General features: G+C 38.4%; 1 protein-coding gene across 3 annotated transcripts in view; it reads right to left on the minus strand.

The window, feature by feature from the left end:
- Positions 1-11: 11 nt before the first annotated feature.
- The window catches only part of INTS2 (integrator complex subunit 2), a 58,810-nt gene continuing 34,142 nt past the window's right edge, over positions 12-24,679 (minus strand). For all 3 annotated transcript variants that reach the window (XM_008967152.5, XM_034942641.3, XM_034942640.3), the window contains exons 15-25: positions 24,416-24,524; positions 19,555-19,659; positions 15,665-15,829; positions 12,543-12,744; positions 9,553-9,678; positions 6,905-7,100; positions 4,379-4,630; positions 3,915-4,022; positions 3,676-3,781; positions 2,475-2,651; positions 12-2,368 (exon numbers count right to left, since the gene is read on the minus strand). In XM_008967152.5, coding sequence (XP_008965400.3) covers positions 2,199-2,368; positions 2,475-2,651; positions 3,676-3,781; positions 3,915-4,022; positions 4,379-4,630; positions 6,905-7,100; positions 9,553-9,678; positions 12,543-12,744; positions 15,665-15,829; positions 19,555-19,659; positions 24,416-24,524 — 1,716 coding nt within the window. In that variant the 3' untranslated portion in view covers positions 12-2,198. The remainder of the gene's footprint in view (positions 2,369-2,474; positions 2,652-3,675; positions 3,782-3,914; positions 4,023-4,378; positions 4,631-6,904; positions 7,101-9,552; positions 9,679-12,542; positions 12,745-15,664; positions 15,830-19,554; positions 19,660-24,415; positions 24,525-24,679) is intronic.

The raw sequence follows: 24,679 nt of genomic DNA on the forward strand, positions 1-24,679 counted from the left end.
CTACAGGTTCGTTTGATAAAGAATATGAATGTTTATAAACCAATATTCAAAATAGCTGCACACATCTGTTTTCACTTGAATAAAAAAACACATTGTGACAAATTTTATAACCTTAACTTAAAATACATGAATATTAACATTTACTAATATATTTACACATTTTATTTACATCATCAACAAATCTGATGAAAAAGAGCATATGTGATTATTTTAACACAGCAGGTTATGACCAGTCTTTGAATATTGATCCAGGAATGTGCACTGCATTTAATTAGAAAACATACTTTTAACTTTTTCTGAACTCCTAGGGCATATCTATTCACACAAAATATCGCAAGGCCTCAGTTTAAAAAAAAAAGGAGCAGTTGTATTTAATCTTAAGGGACTACAAAACTGCCTTGTTTAAAAATATGAAAATTCTTATGCTATTTTTAAGATACTTTTATTACTTTTATTTTTCACATCAAAATTACTTAATTGAACATTAAGCATCTAATAAAAAGTTATAAATATTCTATCACATGTGATACTATGCACTTCATGATTTGAAACAGCTACAAACTCATTCTCATAGAATATGAGGTAGGGCCAGTAGTAACCCCATTTTACAAAGGAAGAAAATGAGATGTGACTATTTACTAGTGAAAAGGCTAAAGTTAAATTTCATTTCTCAAAAACTACACCTTCTTATTAGCCTAATTTCTTTTACAAGTGAAGCGGTCTGGCCGGGTGCGGTGGCTCACACCTGTAATCCCAGCACTTTGGGAGGCCAAGGTGGGCAGATCACCTGAGGCCAGGAGTTCAAAACCAGCCTGGGCAACATGGCAAACCCCCGTCTCTACTAAAAATACAAAAATACAGGTGGCGCGTGCCTGCAGTCCCAGCTACTCAGGAGGTTGAGGCACGAGAATCCCTTGAACCCAGGTGGCAGAAGTTGCAGTGAGCCAAGATCATCCCACTGCACTCCAGCCTGGGCAACAGGGCGAGACTCCACCTCAGGAAAAAAAAAAAAAAAAACACAAGTGAAGAGGTCTGTTTCAAGTGGGGGTGGGGAAGTGTGTGATTGAGGTATATCTCAGAGAGAAAAAAGGGAATTACTTTCTACATTGATAATTTTTTTTTAATGATTAGGGTTTACCTGAATATGTCTGCCTAATCAATGGAAGTTACTGACAGAGGACTGCAAAATCCTTCGGCAAGACAATATTTTCTACGCTTTAACTTTTCCTCAGGTTCAAACACTGCATTTTCTTACTCAAAGATCTTCTCAAAGTAAGATATGAATTATAATCCTGATGACAAACCAAGAGCTCTTTAATCCAGTGGGTTTTATTGCTCTACCTTCATTTAATTTGATACATATTTCCCCCCTCTGAGCATTAGGTAAGTTAATAAAGCATTATAAAAATAAATTTAAAACATAAAACTAAATGAGATCTCTAAGGTTCTTCTTTGAACAAAGATGTTTCTGTAAACACTTTTACACCAGTATCTTAAAATTCCAAATTATTCAAGTATCTCTTTAAACATATGGCTTCATATATTAATAAAAATTGAAGCAAATATGTGAAATCTTTAAATCCTCATCTGTATTTCCACAGAAATCATTTACAAAAGCTACTTGCCTTTTTAAAAGTCTTCTCAATACTCTTTCTTGAGAACTAGAATTCCAACTTGCATTACTATTACTTGCACTGCAAATCTTTGAGATTTCTACTTGTGTTTTTAACTCCTATTATTTCCTTAATTCTCCTTTCCCTTTACCCTTTTTTCCTCTCCCATCTTTGCATCTTTGTCACATTCTGTTACAAGCTCACAGTTAAAATAAACACTAGGGCTACCCACAGACTCATTTTTATAAGAAATTAAAGGCATGGCAGTCTTCACTTCAAAAGCTAAATACAAGGCCAAATTCCCTTTCCAATAATGAGTTTCTTACATGTGTTCCCAGTGGAAAAAAAAAAAGCTCAGCTGCTACAATAGAAACATATCAGCAAAGTAGATCCAAAGATGTGCCAATCAGAAACAAGCAAGCATAATTCTCATAAAGTTCTAAACTATACTCGTGTTGAATTGAATTGTTTTAGTGATTCCAAGACAATACTTTACTGTTCCCATTCAGTTTAGAGTTGTTACTAATATGCAGATTCATGTTGGGTATATGCAGCAAACAACTTTTTGTTGTTTTAAATTTTGTTTTAAATTCCACTAACACTCATATTTATTATTTCAATTACTGTTCTTTCAATACAGTGACAGAGCTGTACATCAGGATCCATGCTTCCAGTGTCCCTGGATCCATTTTTATAAGATGAATCTTTACAGATTTGAGACCATCCACTTGGTTTCTCCTTTATTTGTTGAAGACCTACAACATAAGGGAAAAAAAACATTAAGGCCAAGAAATTTGGAAAGGAATTTGGCCTTTTTGTTTGAGATATTAAGATAACCCTTGAAAATAAGTTACCACTTACGTGTAATAATTGGATCAATGTCTCTTGTCTGAGTGGCAACATCAGAGGCACAAACTTGCCCTATTTGGATCAGCAAAGACATAATATCCTCATACAATGGAGGAAATGCTCGACAAAAAGAGACCAAACTTGGCAGAGTTGGCATAAAAAAAGCATACCGCTTAGCCTGTGTTAAAACTGTTGGAAAAAAATGAAACAATATTTTAGTTTACAAATATAAATTCAACACAGCTTACACAACATACTAAGGGGAACTATGCTCTGTGCTGGAGATATGAAGTTCTCTAAACACAGCCAACCCGTCTTCAGAAAGCTCACAATCTAGTAGTCTCAGTCTTTATCCAAGATACAAATTATTATGCACAAGTTTTGCAATAAGTACATTACATGCATTATTTCATTGAATTCCTACAATCTTATGAATGACCAAAGTACTATTATGACACTCATTTTATATATGAGAAAACTCTTAAAAAAAGGTTAGAGAGGTTAAGAAACTTGTTAAAGATCACAAGCCAGTTAGTGGTGGGGCTGAGATTGAATTCAGGCAGTGTAAACTCTTAATCACTACAAATAATTATAACAGGATATAAATACGATGAAAAGAGAAACAACAGGGTATTATGGAAATATTATAATGAGAAAGAATACTAAGTTAACTATGCCATTACATTAAGGGTTGCATTATAGTTCATATATTTTAAAGTAGTTTATTTTCAGACCATTTTATTCTACAAACCAGAAGGTGGTTAAAATATCAGAATATGTTTTAGAACTTATGAAGACATCTAATACATTTATCTTTCATTTATACATATGATGATATTTTTCTGGAACTCTGAGCATTTGTAATAAATGAACATTTGTTATCTACTGATACAATTACATTCTGAAAGTGTATTTGTTTTCCATTTATAAAATACAGAAAGCTTATATTTACAAATCTATATATACTCATTCACAAAATGAAAAATACAATTTGCCTACCTATGCATTCCCACTACACTATAAATCACATTTGTAAACAGAAGTTTCCAAAAGAAGAATTCAAAAGATGGCATAAGTTAAACTAGTATTTAATACATATTGTATCATACTGTCTCAGAGTGACAGAAAAAACATATTGCATCACTAAATGCAGAAAATATAGGAACTATAATAATTTATGTCAGATGTTTGTTGATGTTGATTGGCTACATACCTGTTAACAAAGTTCCCATGACATTGACAGCTAAACGAGCCACACTAAGTGACTTTGGTAATGCATATTGTATACACAAGTGAGAAAGCAACTGGATAGCAAATATCTGCAATACAAAATCCAGTTATTACATGTTTCTCAAGAATATCTTTAGGTATTAAAAATTATAAAATGTTTTGTATAACTAGTAAGACTGGAGAGAGAGATCAATTGTCCTAAAGCTCCAAAATGCTCATTACCTGTTTCTCAAGTTCTGGCTGTGCAATAAGCTCAGGTATGAAATCTAGACAGATGTGCATAGATGGAATACCTGCGACCGTCAGAGGCAAAAGTTCACATGGATAACCCTATCTCAACAAGAAACGGGAAAAAAGTCAGAAATAAAATAACTATAAAAGTACAGATAAAAATACAAATGAAAGATTTCATTTCCTTTCTGTAAAAGTTGCTCAGAAGGCTATAGTGCCCTATATGTAACCTGGCATTTCACTTTTCTGATGCACTAGAATAGAGATTAAACTATCGAACATTTCATTAGGTTAAAAAAAAAGACAACTAAAAATCTGGATTTTTCTCCATATTGCAAAAGCCCATGGATCATTTGTGTTTTCTCTGGTTTCTAAATGATCCCTGTTAATATAGTATTCAAAGCCCCCAAGAAAAATAAAGTTCAAACACAAAGCATCATTCTTTGGAAACAGACCTGAAAGTGAACAAGTTTAGCAATGTTGGGATCTGCAATGTACATTTGGTGCAAGAGACAACAGATAAGGCACTGAACTTCTCGAAGGTTACAGAGCAAATTGTCTTCTCCTTCCTCCATTCCCTTATTTGGAGCACTGGTGGTAATAACACTTTGAACATTTCTTAACAAGCTATCTGGATTGACACCATTTGCTTTCTCCTCTTCAGTAGGTAGGCAAATCTCTAAGAGAATCTGGACAGCTGCACTATCCTATAAGCAAACAAAACATAGAAAAAGTAAGAAGTTTCTAAGAAGTTAAAAAACAAATCAGATTTTATTTTCACATGAACAGATATGATAAAATAACTAATTTCTTAAACACACATACACAAAGAGGTACTTCTAAGAGCAGAAGTGAGCAATCTGTAGAGCAGTGGTTCTCACCTTTTTAGGATTATGAACCCCTTAGGAATCTAAAGAAAACTATGTACCCTCTCCCCATAAAAATTAACATACATAAACAAACATCATTACATAATGATATCACATATCTCTAAAACAGATCCATGGACTCCAGTTTAAGAATATCTACTAGAAGAGTATCATGAATTCAGTTACATCCAAAACAGGCCCTAGGCAAAAATGACTTCTACCAGAATGTCCTTTCCTTCCTCTTAATCTCCTACTTTTCCCAGTATGCTATCCTGATTTTTCTTTTTTTCAACCTGTTTAAGGCTCTGGTTTCACAAGGAAAGAGTCTACCTTACCATTCATTCCACCTGCACAACTCATTGCTCAGTCTACAGGCTTGAGCATCATTGCACAGAGCAGTAGCTTGAGGTGTAATGGCAATATATTTGAGGCCCCTATATATAAAGGAGAGCTAAAATCACTCTCATCTAGCAGAAAGAAGTAAAAAATAAAAATGAATACATGACATCCACCTCTGATAGACAGCTACTGCCTAAGGTAGAGAAAACAATTACTTGAGCTAAGTGATTAAGAACTTATTATAAAGTGAGGTTAGACTACTTTATAATCATGGTTCTTGGGGAAAGGAGTTTTTGGTTATTGTTATTGTTATTGTTTTGTTTTCTTTTGTTGTTGTTGACTCAGGAGCCAGAGTGCCTAGGAGTGAATCCTGGTTCTGACATTTACTAAATGTGTAACCATGAGCAAGTCACTTAACTTCTCTGGGTCACATTTTCCTACTCTGTAAAAATGGAGATAATACTCTATACCTCATAGGTAGGTTATAAAAATTAAATGAGCTAATATATTTAAAGAACTTAGGCTAGCACCTACCATATGGTAAGCACTACACAGATGTTAGCTTTTATGATCTTCAATCCCTTATCTGAAACTCCTAGGAACAGATTTATTTTATTGATTTATTTTATTGATTTTTGTTGTTGTTGTTGAGATGGAGTCTCGCTCTGTCGCCCAGGCTGTAGTGCAGAGGCGTGATCTCAGCTCACTGCAACCTCCGCCTCCCGGGTTCAAGCCATTCTCCTGCCTCAGCCTCCCAAGTAGCTGGGACTACAGGTTTGGGCCACCACGCCCGGCTAATTTTTGTATTTTTAGTAGAGATGGGGTTTCACCATGTTGGCCAGGCTGGTCTCAAACTCCTGAACTCAGGTGATCCACCCACCTCAGCCACCCAAAGTGCTGGGATTATAGGCATGAGCAACCATGCCCAGCCAAAAAACTTTTCTAAATATAAAGTTGAACTGCTTATATTGTCATGGTATTTATCACTGCCTGACATTTTATTATACATGCAGTTGTTTTTCTGTTGTCTGTCTCCATAATTTGACATTTGATCTTAAGAAACAAATAACTAAGGATTTTGTCTTCTTCACCACTCTATCCCCAGTTCCTGGAACAATACTTGGCACACAGTAGGTGTCCCAGTAAATATTTGTTGAATGAGGCCGGGTGCCGTGGCTCATGCCTGTAATCCCAGCACTTTGGGAAGCTGAGGTGGGTGGATCACCTCAAGTCAGGAGTTCGACACCAGCCTGGCAAACACAGCAAAACCCTGTCTCTACTAAAAATACAAAAATTAGCCAGGTGTGGTGGCGTGTACCTGTAGTCCCAGCTACTCAGGAGGCTGAGGCAGGAGAACTGCTTGAACCCGGGAGGCGGATGTTGCCATGAGCCAAGATTACACCTCTGCACTCCAGCCTGGGTGACAGGGCGAAACTCTGTCTCAAAAAACAAAAAAACAAAAAAAATGTGCCGAATGAATAAACATATAACTCTAAACTCAGAATAGGTAAACACTTAAATTTTATTAAAATATAAATCTTATTTAAATGGTTATTTCATTCATATCATGAAGATTATTCCTGATTTCAGAAATACAACATATCTGATACTCAGAAGCAAAGGTAACATCATTGTAATAGATTCTATAATAAAAGAAATGCACAATATGTCACCAATGTACATGGAGCGCACAATGTGCCATCTATTGAACTGATTATACTAGTAGAGAAGCCCTTGCTCTTTTTGACTAAATTTTACTTTAGCAAAATTTACCTGAGCGGCCAGTAATGCATTTTTCAATTCTTCCCTGGTAACTTCCGGAGCATCAGTTTGTCCAACTAAACCAATTGTATTATTCTGGGAAGGCCTATCTTGCTCTGTTTCCTTCAGATGAGCACTAAGGTAGGCTTTAGATGCCAGAAGATATCCATTCAACATGTGTAGGGTAATATCCATCAGTGGGGGGCATCTAAACAAGGAAAGCAGAAAAGAAAAATATATCAGAAAGAATATAAATTTATAAATTAGCCAGAACATGATCAATTTAGTTTAAATGCTGAGAAAAACCTGAGTAGTACATACTAACTTTTCCCACTAAAATATTCATTCTCAAAAGTTTAATATATGTTTCTTATTCTCTGTATTTCAAGATTATATAAATAGTATTACTTGTTTCATCTTATCAGCTAAAGTCAAATATGTATAATGTAAATTCTAAAGAAAAGATGACCGGGTGCGGGCAAAACAATATTGCATGAAGAAAAACTGTAATACACGTACAAAAAGCTGATATCCTTTATAGATAAAGAGCTCTTTAAGTCAATAAAAAATATAGGCTAAAATATAAAGATGAAATAAAATGGCCAGTAAATACTGTTAAATGTCCAGTCTAATAAGAATATAAATTAAAATGGGAATCTATTTTCACCTATCAAATTGGAAAACATTATATCAAATAGTGCAGGAAAGTATATACTATCAAACACTGCTATGGAATGTAAACCAGTTCAGCCTTTCTACATAGTAGAATGAAAATCTGAATTAAAAGTCTTGAAAATGAGCACGACACTTTTGCCCCAATAATTCCATTTTCCCATGTTCTAATGAAATACTCAGCATGGGGAAATGCACATAATCACCAAAGCACTATTGATAAAAGCAAAAAGTAGAAATAAAATATCCTAGGGGATTGGGTTAAGCATAACTCTATAAAATGGAATACCATATAGCCAATTAAGATAAGAATATAAACTAGGCACAGCAGCACACAACTGTAATCCCAGCTACTCAGGAGGCTGAGGCAAGAGGATTGCTTAAGCCCAGGAGTTCAAGACCAGCCTGGACAACATAGCAAGACCCCCAACTCAAAAAATAAAAATAAATTTGAAATAAGAACATTAACATGAAAAAAGGTTCACAAGTTGTTAAGTGAAAAATCAGAGCTACAAAAACATTAGATACAATTTGATAACAGAATTTAACAACTTCCTTAAAAACTGAATCACCTAAGGTGATTCAGGTGTAAGCTCACCCATTTCAGTGGATTTTTAACAATGATAAATCATTTTTTCGAGAAACAGCTCTTTTCTAGAAGTGTTATTTATTGTGGTTTTCCTTTTATTAGATACTTAACATCATTTACATACACAGTTTGTTCTGATTCCTATTTCCTATGAGACCTTAATCTTACCAAACCATATTTAGCTAATTTTGTAGATTTTGTCACTTCGAGAATGTCATCCCTTGGTTGATGACAGACAAGTTTAAATATCAAGTGTATCCTATTTAGTCTTCCTTACTAGTTTCTCTCTCCTCTAATCCATCTAGCACAAAGCATCTTTTCCTAAGTTATAACCCCAACCACATTAGCCTAATATTCAAGGCCCTCGATAGCCTGACCCCAATTTAACTTTCCAACTGTAAAATGTTCTCTTTTCAAAAATAACCCTCTTCACGCCTTCCTCATTCTTGCTTCTAAACTTCTGCTCATACTACTCTTTTTCTCAAAGTACCTTCCTTGACTCCCTGACCCCCATCTTTATACTATTAGATGAACAAATATTCACCTAAACCCTATGTCCACTCTTCTTTTTTTAAGTTTAAATAAAGCAGTGGGAGTGAAGAGGGAACAAAGAAATCTGTACCTGATTATGATCAATCAGTTGTAAATACCACTGCACTCGAACCAGCCCTAACTCCACTCTTTGAAACATTACCCATGTCCCATCTCCTCTGCATCTTTCCTGAACTTTTAAGAACATTCATTTACCACACCATTCATCTACATGAGCATATTACGTAACTTATCATGTATCTATCTTATGTCCCATGCAGATGATAATCACTTTAAAGGAAAGCCCCTCAACTTATCTGTTTTTGATAGTACTTATCATAACAACTGTGACTCAAAGATTAATGATAGGAATTAACTAAATTCTACCTTTTGAGATGAAGCCACTTCAAAGCAATGCTGAAGTTTAGCAATTGGTAAGGATTTAGAGCCAAATGTGGAATCAATGAAGCTAACATCACTATTGTGCATGCCAAAAAGATCACAGTTTTAACGCAGGTAACGGTTCACAAGAAACCAGTTTTTTAAAAACCTTTTTAATGTGAGAACAGAAATAGTTATTCTTTACTGGTCTAAATTGTGAGAGAGAAAAACCACTATTGGTGGCACCAAAACCAAGAATGGCATTTCTCTAAAGCTAGGTTTTATTAATCACATACTAAATATTAAAATGAATATACATTTCATGAATAAACACAACTAAAAAAATAAGACAAAAAACCGCACAGGTCACACTGCCTACTTATCTGCAAGAAAAATTAAAATATAAGTTTAAACTAAATTTCATCAATTTCTTTTGACTCTCCAAAGTACAGCTCTATAATAAAAATGAAACTCAAATGACATGTACCTGTGAACCCTCTGATCACACCTTAGGACAATGAGAGGATCTATCATCAGGTCATTCTGAGTATACTTTTGTTGTCGTACAAACTTTATTGAAGGCTGAAGTGCATTAACCGTCATTACCCATAGCCTGATGAGAAAATAATCACATGTTCAAAACAGTTTTTTATATAATTAAAATCTGTAGCCATCCAGTCCTTTCTATCTTAGAAAGTTATATTCAGTAAATAATTAGAAAATACATATGAATGAACTTTGAAAAAATTTAAGCTACAGACATCTAACCTATTATAATATCTCTTTAAAAAAAAACAGAGATAAAACAGTAAACACAAAGTAGTTTCAGAAACGTTCACAGTTGTAATGGAATAATCATGGCATATAAAATTAAAACCTGAGTTAAAACCTTAGTTATACCATACTTGCTATATGACTCTGTGTAAGTCACTGAGGCTCTCTAAACTGTTTCCTCGTCTGTAAAATAGAAATGACATAATACCTGTAAATGAAATAAGACTTGCCAAAACATACTGTATCTAGTTCCACAAATATAAGTCACTATTCTGGATTTATCATCATAAAGTCTCCAAGTGAGATGCCACTTTGAGATTAGACATTAATAGATTATAAGTGGTTACTAAAATGACTGCACATCATAATTACTAAGGGTTATGCAAATACAGAAGGTACTTGATCTTACAGTGAAGCCCAGGAATCCACCAGAGAACTTCCCCCTCTTAAATATGACTGTATAAACAAGGATCATCAGACACTTAAAGAAAGCTTTTACTTTGAAAAAGATTAAAATATACAAACAGAAAAAAAGGAACTCCAAACAGAAAATGTAGGGATAAGGAGAAAAAAAATTTTCGAACTATTAATATCCTAAAAGAATAAAGTATTTTATACATGAAACAAGAACAAGAGGCATTTAAGAATATTCAGATAACAAAGAGCTCTTAGAATTAAGAAGAACAGGGCCTGACACAGTGGCTCACACCTGTGAAATCCCAGCACTTTGGGAGGCTGAGGCAGAAGGTTCGCTTGAGCCCAGGAGTTCAAGACTAGCCTGGGCAGCATAGTGAGACACCATCTCTACAAAAACTAAAAAAAATTAGGCAGGCACGGGGGTGTGCACCTGTAGTCCAGCTATTTGGGAGGCTGAGGCAGAAGGATCGTTTGAGCCCATGAGTTGAGGTTACAGTGAACTATGATTGTGCCACTGCAGTCCAGCCTGGGTGACAAAGCAAGACCCTGTATCTAAAAAGTAAAAATAAAAAATAATTTTTTAAAAAATGAACTAGAATTCCACACTTAGGCTAAATATCAGTCACATATGAGAATAATTCAGCATCTCAAAAAAGTTAAGTTTACCACACTCTCTTTCTCAGGAAGCAAGATGAGTGTGTGTTCCATTCACTAAAACGAGGATATAAACCAAGAAAGAGAAAAATATGGAATCCAACAAAGAAGAGTGACAATAGCAATTTGTCCCAGATGGGAACATGAAGACAGAAAGCTCTGAAAGGAATGTCTCCAAGAAAAAAAAATAGTGTTTCTTTTGTTTTTCTTTTGAGACAGGGTTTCAGTGGCACGATCTCACCTCACTGAAGCCTCGATCTCCTGGGCTCAAGTGATCATCCTGCCTCAGCCCACCAAGTAGCTGGGAATACAGGCATGCATGCACCACCATGCCCTGCTAATTTTTGTATTTTTTGTAGAGACGGGGTTTCACCATGTTGCCCAAGCTGGTCTTGAACTCCTGAGCTCAGGTGATCCGTCCACCTCGGCCTCCCAGAGTGCTAAGATTACAGGTGTGGGCCAGTGCACCCAGCCAAAAAAATGTTAATGCTACATTATCTGATGTGTTATGATTAAGTGTGAAGTAAATTTCCCCTCAATAATGAAGCTTGGGGATGAATTAGTTATTGGTTATTGATACCAATTTAAAAAACTGAGCAAATGGAAAAAAGGTATTAACTAACCCAACGTATATGTTGAGTAAGGGGGAGGGCACTTGCATAAGAATGAAATTGTAATTAAAGGATTATCACATAGCTCAATTATGAAACCACTTCTGTAGTCATAATAATATGCATTTGAAATATTGCTTTAACAAAAATTTTAATATACCTGTGTTGTGAGAAACAGGAAAAGGGGCAATGTGTATTAGAAGAAGTGGGACTCACAGGAGTGGAAGCAAGTAAGAGAGCCAACTAACCTTCACCTTGTAGAGTAGAAAGTCAACAGATAATTTCTAAATTGGAAAATCAGGAAATTACAGTCATTATAAGACTGTATGGGGAGGATATATATGGGGAGGATATAAGTACCAGAATAAAAAGATAAAAGAGATGAAAATAGTAGTCTCTGGGGAGCTAAAGTCTAAAATACAAAGGTGTGAGGCAGACCTTATACACTACTTAACTTGTATACTATTTATAGCCCAGTATTCTGTTTTCTAGACCTGTCCAGGTGTTAAGGATCCAATCTATGAACCAGCAGAGACCCAGTGACTAAAGACAAACTTTGCTGCACACTGAAATCATCTGGGGAATCTTTTAAAAAGTACTGACACCTGACTCCCACCCACAAACAGTCTGATTTAATTGGCATGGGTTCCAACCTGGGGATCAGTAGTGTTAAAAACTCTCCAGGTGATTTTAATGTGCAGCAAAACTTGGAACAACTGCAAAGATCCAAGATATAACAGTGATCTAAATCATAATTAGCCACAAATAACTATACATGATAACCCAATTTTCAAGAACTTCCTAAAGTTAGAAATACTGTAAGGTTTCTATTTCAATAAAGTTTGCTTTACTTAAAGATATAACAACTATTTAGTAGTCTTAAGAAAGGAGATATATTGTCATATAGTCAACAAATACTGCTATGAGTGGTGAAAAATTTTTTAAACAATTAAATTTAGGTTATTGTATATTATCACTGCTATATAATTATCTATTACATGTAACAATACACTGAATTTACCTTCTAGGCATCACAGTATTAAGAACCATCCATAGTTTATTGACTGTTTGCAGAATTCTCCGTGGAACCCCTGAATTCAATAGCTGGCTCATATTGGATGTTAACACTTCCGCATATGGTATAAGTTCACTGGCAGAGAGTAGAGTCAAGTGTTCTATAATCTGCATCACTTGTGTGTGATTTACTGGGACAGCTGAAAATGCTAAAAAGAAAATTTAGCAATCATAACCTAAATTCTGTACAGTTTATCAAGCAGGAAGTAGTATTGTTCTCTCAGACTATAGACCAAACAAATCAAGAAAACAATGTGGCTAAAAAGTAACTATAGTTACTTGCTATTGTTTCCTACAGAAACCTAGGTACAATTTCAACTAAACTTATTAAAATAAGGGCCAGATGGATGCGGTGGCTCACACCTGTAATCCCAGCACTTTGGGAGGCCAAGGCGAGTGGATCACTTGAGGTCAGGAGTTCGAGATCAGCCTGGCCAACATGGTGAAACCCCTCTCTCTACTAAAAATACAAAAATGAGCCAGGCGTGGTGGCAGGCACCTGTAATCCCAGCTACTTAGGAGACTGAGACAGGAGAATCACTTGAACCCGGGAGGCGGAGGTTGCAGGGAGCTGAGATTGCACCAGCGCACTCCAGCCTGGGTGACACAGCAAGACTCCATCTCAAAAAAATAAAAAAATAAGGGCCCTAAGAAAAATTCATGCAAGTGTAGTTGTTCTTTCATAAAGAACAAAAATATCTTTTTTTAAAAATCACATTAATGGGATAGGCATGGTGGCTCACACCTGTAATCTCAGCACTTTGGGAGGCTGAGGTAGGAGGATTGCATGAGTCCAGAAGTTCAAGACCAGTCTGGGCAACATGGCAAGACCACATCTCTACAAAAAGTAAAATAATTAGCTGGATGTGGTGGTGTACCTGTAATACCAGGTACTCGAGAGGAAGATCCCTTATGCCCAGGAGACAAGAGTTTGCAGTGAGCTGTGTTCCTGCCACTGCACTCCAACCTTGAGCCTGGGCAACAGACCCTGTCTCCAAAAAACAAAAACAAAAAAAAAAAAAACACTTTACTGACCCGAAGACTAATCTTATTTTCTTGGTGATTCAGATTGATCTTATTTTTTAATTTATTTTTTTCATTTTAGAGATGGGAGTCTTGCTATGTTGCCCAGGCTGGTCTTTTTTTATTTTTATTTATTTTTTTTCCCTCTTGCCTTTACCAATCAAGAGCCCAGGATGGTTTTGAATTCCCGGCCTCAAGTGATCCCCCTGCTTTGGCCTTCCAAGGTGCTGAGATAACAGGCGTGAGTCACTGTCCAGCCCAGACTGATTTTAAAAACAGGACTGAAAGAGGAAAATATGCTGAAGTATTGCTTTTGATAGCTAACACTTATTTGAAAGGCTCAAACTTGAAACTTTCCTCCAGGTGGTCCCCTTATAGGATGTAAGCACCCAGAAGATTGCTGTTACTAAAAAATATCTAGAACTATGCTCTCCAATAACAACTAACCACATCTGGCTATTGAGCATCTGAAATAACTAGTCCAAACTGAGGTGTGTTGTAAGTGTAAAATACACAACAGATTGCAAAGACTAAGTGCAGGAGTCTTAGTGGGGGGTAAAATATCTCATTAAAATTTTAATATTGATTACATGGTGAAATAATATTGGCAGGCCAGGCACGGTGGTTCATGCTTGTAATTCCAGCACTTTGGGAGGCCAAGGCAGGCAGACTGCTTGAGCCCACGAGTTTGAGACCAGCCTGGGCAACATGGCAACCCTTTCTCTACAAAAAATACAAAAAGTAGCTGGGTGTGGTGGCATGTACCTGTAGTCTCAGGTACTGGGGAAGCTGAGGCAGGAGGATTGCTAGAGCCTGAGAGGCAATGAGCCAAGATTGCACCACTGCAGTCCAGAGTAGGCAACAGAACAAGGCTCAGTCTCAAAACAAATAAAGAAAAGAAAAAATATTGGCCATATTTGGTCAAATAAAATGATTATTTAAATTAGTGTTGCCTGTTTCTTTTTACTGGAAAGTTTATAGGTGTTACAGCTCACATTATATATAGGTGTTATAGCTCACATTATATTTCTATTTAACAGTGCTGATCTAGAAGAACATTCTCCATTACATAGTCCTATTCCACTGCACATATTTCTTTTTTTGACATGGAGTCTCGCTCTGTCACCCAGGCTGGAGTGCAGTGGTGCAACCTTGGCTCACTGCAACCTAGGCCTCCCGGGTTCACACCATTCTCCTGCCTCAGCCTCCCGAGCAGCTGGGACTACAGGCGCCCACGACCACGCCCGGCTAATTTTTTTTTGTATTTTTAGTAGAGACGGGGTTTCACTGTGTTAGGCAGGATGGTCTCAATCTCCTGACCTCATGATCCGCCTGCCTCGGCCTTCCAAAGTGCTGGGATTACAGGCGTGAGCCACCACGCCCGGCCTACACTGCACTTATTTCTAACCAGTTTAGAACCTTTCTAAAACCACACCACCTTTTTAGTGATATAATATAGGACCTATGAGAGAAAAGATACAAGCACATCAGAAAGAAATGGTAAAAATTCCTGGCCAGGCACAGTGGCTTACACCTTAATCCTAGCACTCTGGGAGGCTGAGGCAGGAGGATCACTCAAACTTACAAGTTCGAGACCAGCCTGGGCAACATGGTGAAACCCCATCTCTACGAAAACTAAAAAAATCAGCCAGGCCTGGTGGCTCACACCTGTAGTCCCAGCTACTTGTGGGACTCAGGTAGGAGGACTGCTTGAGCCCAGCAGGTGGAGGCTGCAGTGAGCTGAGATCACGCCACTGCACTCCAGCCTGGGTGACAGAGAGAAAGACACACAAACACAAAAGGAAAGGAAAGGGAAAAGGGGGAAAGGGGGAAAGGAGTAAAAGGGGAAAGGGAAAGGAGGAAAGGGGGGAGGGGAAGGGAGCATAAAATTCCTTAAATGCAAAGAGTATTTTATATACTTAAAATACATTCACCAAAACACTGTTATATCCATGGGAAAATTCTGTATGATTATAAGATTTCAATTAGCCTAGCATCTCCTTGTACTACAAAAGGGGTTAAAGGAGTATCAATAATTTACTATACCTTCTTGGAGTTGTTTGGGAGAATGATTTTTAGCATTATTAGTCAGGAGCATTCGCCGTAGCAGGGCATCAGTCCCTGTGATTTCTTCTTCACAAATCCAGTCATCCACAATACATAAATGTGGGTAGTTAGTAGCAAGGAGACGTAGTAAAGCTGAATGCAACCCTTGAAAATTTACAGAAAATCAATTGGATTCTTCATGCTCAAACACCAGAAGCTTCCCCACCCCTCTCATTTTTATCAAGCCATCAGCCCACAAGGAAAGAGGGTTATGCTCTAAGTCAGTGTTTCTCAAAAAATGATTAGATGGCCGGGCGCGGTGGCTCACGCCTGTAATCCCAGCACTTTGGGAAGCCGAGGCGGGTGGATCACCTGAGGTCAGGAGTTCAAGACCAGCCTGGCCAACATGGCGAAACCCCGTATCTACTAAAAATACAAATATTAGCCGGGCGTGGTGTTGGGTGCCTGTAATCCCAGCTACTCAGGAGGCTAAGGCAGGAGAATCGCTTGAACCCAGGAGGTAGAAGTTGCAGTGAGCCAAGATCGCAACATTGCACTCCAGCCCAGGCAACGAGCAAAACTCCCGTTCAAAAATAAAAAAAGAATGATTAGAGCACCACCAGCACCATAAGCTTGGGAAGCTTGTTTCATGTGCAGAATAATGAATACCATCCCAGGTACTAGATCAGAAGCTCTAGAATGGAGGCCTAGGAATGTGCACTTCTTGTGCATGCAAACTACAGTTTAAGAACTTCTTGACAGTCATTTGATCAAGGGAAACTGCTTAAATGAAGATCCTGAAGTAATGTGATAAACAGTGAGGTGGGAACTATTACTTATAAAGAAAGCTTTCAACTTTCTTCCACCCCACCCAACATAACAGTCTCCTAAAGTTGTTTGACATAGCAATGGTTCAAGAGTTCAGGGTAGAGGAAAGAAAAGGAGGAGAAAAGAATGTCCATTTGGGGACTATCGTATATGGTTTGGAAAAGGTCCTATTCAGAAATACTGATAGGCTTCTGTAGAGAACATGCCCTTTCCTCCAACCCTGTTGAGAATCATCGCTATAGATATGGTAAAATTAAAGTTGCCCACTTTGAATACCTGAAAGGTCTCAGGTACTTTATGTACGTTTTCTCATCTCTCCCTAACATTCATACAAAGTAAGCAATGCCTCCATTCTACTGTAAGGAACAAACAATGCTGAAAGACATTTATTAATATGAACAACCCTAAAAGTCACACAGCCACATATGTCAGCCAAGAGAAGCAGTACTGATGATACCCACAATGGGGGGCATTTTTTCTTGGTTCAAGAAGTATTAAAGAAGACCAAAAGAAATGGGAAAACTTGTCACCAAATCAAAGCCTTATTTATAACATTTTACCTATACCACAGTTTGACTATTCATGACTATTATGTATAATGTTAATAATGAGAGGCCGCGTGCGGTGGCTCATGCCTGTAATCCCAGCACCTTGGGAGACTGAGGGGAATGGATCACTTGAGGCCAGGAGTTGGAGACCAGCCTGGCCAACATGGGGAAATCCTGTCTCTACTAAAAATACAAAAATTAGCCAGGCGTGGTGGCACACGCCTGTAATCCTGGCTACTTGGGAGGCTGAGGCACAAGAATTGCTTGAACCTGGGACGTGGAGGTTGCAGTGAGCCAAGATCATGCCATTGCACTGCAGCCTGGGTGACAGAGCAAGATGCTGTCCCAAAAAAAATTATGACACCATAAAAATGCCTATGTAGTTAATGAATTAACGAAGTACTACTATGCTAAGTGCTTCACACATAAGTACCTAATAAATATTGTTGCTACCATACTATTATCATCATAACAGTAAGACTACGCAGTAGTAGTAGGAATCAAAGTACTTTAGATCTAATTATCCTCTTATTATGCAAATCAAATGATACCACTGCTTTATCCCAGTAGAAACAATACGCAATTCCGTTCTCATAGAAACAGCTTAAAATTGATGTTTCTGTGTTTGAAAAGACATTGTAACAATCAAAAATGGCATTACTTTAACATTTAAATTTCTAAATGCATACAGGAGTATATATACAGTTAAAACTATACCCAACCATCACAAAAAAGACTGCTTACAAAAGTGTAAACTAATCAACATTTCATACTCTTTTCAATAAAGTATATCAATTGCCAAATGCTGTTAAAAATAACATTATTTTCTGGAAACAGATTATACAAAGAAGCCAGGCACGGTGGCTCACGCCTGTAATACTAACACTTTGGGAGGCTGAGTAGGGCTCTTCACTTGAGGTCAGGAGTTCGAGACTAGCCTAACCAACATGATGAAACCGCGTCTCTACTTAAAAAAAAAAAAAAAGATTATACAAAGATATAAGTAAATAAATGCTGCAGACATCCGGTTAATGATGAGCAATGAAGGCTCATGTTTCTCCTTGAAACCAACCATAATAAAGAAAAAATTCCGGCCAGGCACAGTGGCTCACGCCTGTAATCCTACCACTTTGGGAGGCTGACGTGGGTGGATCACCTGAGGTCAGTTCAAGACCAGCCTGGCCAACATGGAGAAATGAGGTCTCCACTAAAAATACAAAAATTTAGCTGGGCATGGTAGCAGGAGCCTGTAGTCTCAGCTACTCAGGAGGCTGAGGCAGGAGAATCACTTGAATCTGGGAGAAGAAAGTTGAAGTGAGCCAAGATCGCACCACTGCACTCCAGCCTGTGAGACAAGAGCGAAATTCTGTCTCAAAAAAAAAAAAAAAGAAAAAGAAAATTCCAACTTAACAGAAAGAAAAACACCCACACTCAAACATTAAAGAGGTATTTAATTAAGAAAAATCTCTAGAAAATTAGCTGGGCGTGGTGGCATAGGCCTGTAGTCCCCGCTACTAGAGAGACTGAGGTAGGAGGATGTTTGAGCCCAGGAGTTTGAGGCTGCAGTTACCCACTGCACTCCAGCTTGGATAACGTAGTGAGACCCTTTCCCTAAAGAAAAAAAAAAAAAGAAAGAAAAATATCTAATTTCAAAAAACACTACAATATTTCTACTTAACAGGATTTATAGTAAAAATATTACAATATATCCATACTATGGATCATAAAACAATCAGAAACAGTAAGGCAGATCTACCTGTACTGATATGTAAAGATGTTCAAGACTCCAAGAAAAAAAACAAGCCTTAGATGAGGCAGGGGAGGCCAGGCATGGTGGCTCACTCCTGTAATTCCAGCACTTTGGGAGGCCAAGGTGGGCAGATCACTTGAGACCAGGAGTTCAAGACCAGCCTGGGCAACATAGTGAAACCCTGTCTCTACTAAAAATACATAAATTAGACAGGCATGGTGGCGCGCATGCCTGTAATCCCAGCTATTTGAGTGGCTGAGGCATGAGAATCACTTGAACCCAGGAGGTGGAGGTTACAGTGAGCCAAGATCATGCCACTGCACTCCAGCCTGGATGACAGAGTGAGCCACTGTCTCAAAAACAAAAACAAACAAACAAACAAAAGAGGTAGTGTACAATACTATTCAGAGTTAAAAAAAAATTTTTTTTTTAACTTCTGTTAAGTGTCTGTTAGGTTCAACCACAAGAACCTGCTGTTTCTGTAGCTCTAAATTAGCTGAATATCTGCAATTTCATACAGTTCAACCTACAGGAGAAAAAAGCCTGAAAATACATATCAACTGAAAATAGCTAGGGTTGCATTTTAGGGGGCAGGGTGGTTTGCAATAACTGAAATAATAGATTTAGTGAGGGAGGCAAAGAGGAATTTCACTCTTGAACTGTTTGAATTTTTAACATTAAGCACCTATTACACTTCATAACATTATAAACAGAAAGGTTTTTTAACAATAAACTTTAGCAGTAAAAAGCAAAATAAAACATACCTCCCAACTCCTGCTGCAGCCCTTGAGCCTGTCGAATAAGGAATTTGATAGGAATCTGATCCATTAAAGAAGAAGAATATGATTTGGGCTTTCTTTGCATGGCAGCTATCAAAGATAAAAAGTGTAAAATAAATAAAATGTCCAGAAACAACAGAAATCTTAACCTTCAACCCAAATGGAAACAAAAACAAAGTCAAATTACTTTTAATGCAATTAACCTGCGAATATAGCATATAAAAGACGAAGAATCATTATGAAAACAAGTGGCTACACAGGAAGAACAAGAACATACCTGGAGCAAGATCTGGAAAATGTCCTGAAATTTAAAACTAGACAGAAGAAAATTCATAACAGGTTGAGAGAAGCCATGTGCAAAAGTGCCCTACACTAAAAGAACCAACAAGTGAGTCAAGATTTTCCAAAACCTAATGACAAGATCAAATGTGATCATGAACATACGGCCTAGAGCTTCATGATTCCAATGCATCTTATAAAAAGAAACTGTAATTTTATTTTATTTTATTTTTTGAGACGGAGTCTCACTCTTTTTGCCCAGGCTGGAGTGCAGTGGCACGATCTCAGCTCACTGCAACCTCCGCTTTCCGGGTTCAAGCGATTCTCCCGCCTCAGCCTCTCAAGTAGATTGGCTGGGATAACAGGCATCCACCACCATGCCTGGCTAATCTTTGTATTTTTAGTAGAGACAGCATTTTGCAATGTTGGCCAGGCTGGTCTCTAATTCCTGAACTCAGGGGGATCTAGCCTGCCTCGGCCTCCCAAATTGCTGGGATTACAGGCGTGAGTCACTGGGCCCAGCCAATTTTTTTTTTTTTTTTTTTTTGAGACAGAGTCTCGCTCTGTCACCAGGCTGGAGTGCAGTGGCGGGATCTTGGCTCACTGCAACCTCTGCCTCCCAGGTTCAAGTGATTCTCCTGCCTCAGCCTCCTGAGTAGCTGGGATTACAAGCGCCCACCACCACGCCCATCTAATTTTTTGTATTATTAGTAAAGACGGGGTTTCACTGTGTTAGCCAGGATGGTCTCGATCTCCTGACCTCATGATCCACCCGCCTTGGCCTCCCAAACTGCTGGGATTACAGGCATGAGCCACAGTGAATTTTATCATATTATATACAATAGTGGTGACTAAATCTTTTTTTTTCCCTGAGATGAGTCACTCTGTCACCCAGGCTGGTATGCAGTGGTTCAATCTTGGCTCACTGCAACCTCTGCCTCCTGGATTCAAACAATTCTTGTGCCTCAGCCTCCCAAGTAGCTGAGACTACAGGTGCCCGCCACCACGCCTAGCTAATGTTTGCATTTTTAGTAGAGACGGGGTTTCGCCATGTTGGCCAGGCTGGTCTCAAACTCCTGACCTCAGGTGATCCACCAGCCCTAGCATTCCAAAGTACAGGCGTGAGCCATCATATCTGGCCTCTTTTTAAATTAAGTCAGGCAATACAAATTTGACTTCCTTCTCTCACAACTCCTACCCTCAACCAGCCATGTCCACCCTTTTTTTCTTCTAAGTCCATTTTAATTTCTGTACTTTTGCTGCTATCCTAATTCAGTGCCTACTCACCTTTTGTTTAAATATCTTCTATGGCCCACTTTCCCTGCCTCCAATTTAATCCATCCTTCAACCTGCGGCCATAGTCATCTTATTTAAATAGAGATTTGGCCACTTTCAGTGAATCCTCAGATCACACAGAGTAAAGGTCCTTGCCAGTCAATACTATCTTTCTCTGTCTCATCTCTACTGCATTCTATATGCCTAGCACCCAAAGCTCATTCCAAGGTACTTTCCTTTACACCACAGGAGTATATGAGAATCTCAATCAGGGTGTTTGTAATTTCACAAAGGATGTACAATGTGTTTATTCTCTTACAAACTACAAACAGTAAAGCTCAACCATTTTTCTTTTATTAAGGACAAGAAGTATGTAAGTGCAAGTGTTAGAATAAAGGTTGAGAATCACTGTCTATGTAGACCACATATATACCATATACTCTCATTTAGATATAATCTCCCTTTTAAGTTAATAAATTAGCATAGTTTTCCATACCAATCTTTTATGAATTAAGAAAAAATCAGAAGGCAGTTAAAACAATAGTTATAGGTTCCAGAAATAGACAAATCCTGGTTCCAATACTTATTACAATACTTAATACTAACTTAGGGAAGTTACTTAACTTCCTTGTGCCTCAGTGTTCTCCCCTGTAAAATAAACGTAACCACACCTATCTCAGAATTGTTATGAGGGTTTACATGAGTTAACTATAAGACTAAACTAAGGCCAGGCAAAGTGGCTCACACCTGTAATCCCAGCACTTTGGGAGGCCAAGGTGGGTGGATGACTTGAGGTCAGAAGGTCGAGACCAGCCTCACCAACATGGTAAAACCCATTCTCTACTAAAAATACAAAATTCAGCGGGGCGTGTTAGTGCGCACCTGTAATCCCAGCTACTCAGGAGTCCAAGGCAGGAGAATCACTGGAACCCGGGAGGCGGAGGTTGCAGTGAGCTGAGATCATGCCACTGCACTCTAGCCTGGGCAACACAACAAGACTCTGTCTCAAAAAAAAAAAAAAAAAAAAAAAAGACTAAACTATATGTGCACTTAAAAAGCAAAAAATTATTTCAGGTTCCTAGATAGGAAGACTTAGTACTGCAAAGACGTAAATTCTCTCCAAATTAATCTATAAGTTTAACATAATTCTTATCAAAATCCCAACATAATTTTCATTTGTGAAATTTAACAAAATTATTATAAAGTTCACGGAAAAGATTAAATATGTGAGAATATACAGAAATTCCAAACAAGAACTGTATCAAAGACACAGAAAATGTCAAAACATAAAAAAGAAAATCCAGGCCGGGTGTGATGGCTCACACCTGTAATCCCAGCACTTTGAGAGGCTGAGGTGTGTGGATCACTTGAGGTCAGGAGTTCGAGACCAGCCTGGCCAGTATGATGAAACTCCCTCTCTACTACAAATACAAAAATTAGCCAGGAATGTGGTACGCACCTGTAATCCCAGCTATTCAGGAGGCTGAAGCAGAAGAATCGTTTGAACCCGAGAGGCGGAAGTTGCAGTGAGCCAAGATCGCACCACTGCATTCCAGCCTGGGTGACAGAGTGAGATTTTGTCTCAAAAAAAAAAGAAAAACAAATTAAAAACTACACACAAAGGTCAGGAGGATCACTCACACCTGTAATCCCAGCACTTTGGGAGGCCAAGCCAGGAGGACTGCTCGAGCCCAGGAGTTTGAGATCAGCCTGGCAACATGGCAAATCCCATCTCTACAAAAAATAAAAAAAATCAGCCACGCATGGTGGTGTCCACCTGTGGTCCCAGCTACATGGGAGGCTGAGGCAGGGATCCCTTGAGCCCAAGAGATCAAGGCTACACTGAGCCATGTTCATGCCACTGCACTCCAGCCTGGGTGACAGAGTGAGACCCTGTCTCAAAAAATAAATAGATGAAATGAACTACACACATGTAGGAAGTATAAACACAGGTAAACCTTCTTTTTCAAATACAGGAAAAGATACCACTTTATAATGATATCATGCATGCTAAATCTGACCTTCTGATATTATGTGAAGTAACTAAGTTTCAAAGCCCATTTCAGTGACATTCTCTGTGTGCGTGTGTGTGCGTGTGTGTGTGTGTGGAGATGGGCATCTTGCTGTTTTCCAGGCTGGTGTCAAACTCTGAGCACAAGTGACCATCCCATCTCAGCCTCCCAAAGTACCAAAGTACTGAGATTACAGGGAATGAGCTACCATACCCAGCCCAATGTTAACGGCAAAACGAAACTCTTCGGCCAGGCGCAGTGGCTCACACCTGTAATCCCAGCACTTTGGGAGGCCGAGGTGGGCGGATCACGAGGTTAGGAGATGGAGACCATCCTGGCTAACATGGTGAAACCCCATCTTTACTAAAAATACAAAAAAATTAGCAGGGCGTGGTAGCGGGCGCCTGTAGTCCCAGCTATGCCGGAGGCTGAGGCAGGAGAATGGCGTGAACTCAGGAGGTGGAGCTTGCAGTGAGCCAAGATCACGCCACTGCACTCTAGGCTGGGCAACAGAGCAAGACTGTCAAAAACAAAAAACAAAAAACAAAAAACAAAAACAAAACAAAACAAAAAACGAAACTCTTCTACTTTTTTTTTTTTTTTTTGAGACACAATCTCACTCTGTCCACCAGGCTAGAGTGCAGTGGCACAATCTCAGCTCACTGCAACTTCCGCCTCTGGGTTCAAGGGATTCTCCTGCCTCAACCTCCTGAGTAGCTGGGATTACAGGCATGAGCCACCACACCTGGCTAATTTTTGTATTTTTAGTAGAGATGGGGTTTCGCCATGTTGACCAGGCTGGTCTCGAACTCCTGACCTCAGGTGATCCGCCCACCTCGGCCTCCCTAAGTGCTAGGATTACAGGCGTAAGCCACCTCGTCTGGCCTTTTCTATTGTTTTTGATAAGGTTGTTACTCTTTACACTAATGGAAGGAAGACCGGGCAAAGACTCAAATCAAGAGAAAAAAATTCAGTTACAGCTCCATCAGGTGTTAAATTTATATTTAGTGAACAAGACCTATACAATTGTTAAAATACAGGCAATTCTGTTATCTATTAATTTAGCCTCTGATAAGGAGGACTGGGCCATAAATCGTGGTTACATACCCCAACATACATGACTTATGTATCAAGTATACAATGCCCACATTGCAAAGATTATAAAATGATACTAGAGTTTATTAAAATATTGCCCTTATCAAAGAACAGTTTGGAAAGTAACAAAATACAAGCTAATAAAATAAACTACCACTAGAACCACTCCTCTACGTACAACTTACCTAAAGTCTTCGTGTTTGCTAGAAGAGCCTCTTCATAAGACAGTATATAGTAGAGCACCAAAAGCTGTGCTGTGATACTGAAACGCTGATTAAGGCGGATGTTGTCACCCTGGAGGTAATATTACAAATACTCTGAAATACTTTGAATTTCATGAGTGCTTTTTTTTTTCTTGATAGTAAAAGAATCAAAATAGACTATTCAGCATTGCTGCTCCTAACTCAGGTAAAACAGGAGAAATGTTGCTGTGTGTGTATTAAACTCAA

Source organism: Pan paniscus, chromosome 19, assembly GCF_029289425.2.
Source record: "Pan paniscus chromosome 19, NHGRI_mPanPan1-v2.0_pri, whole genome shotgun sequence".
Taxonomy (NCBI): domain Eukaryota; kingdom Metazoa; phylum Chordata; class Mammalia; order Primates; family Hominidae; genus Pan; species Pan paniscus.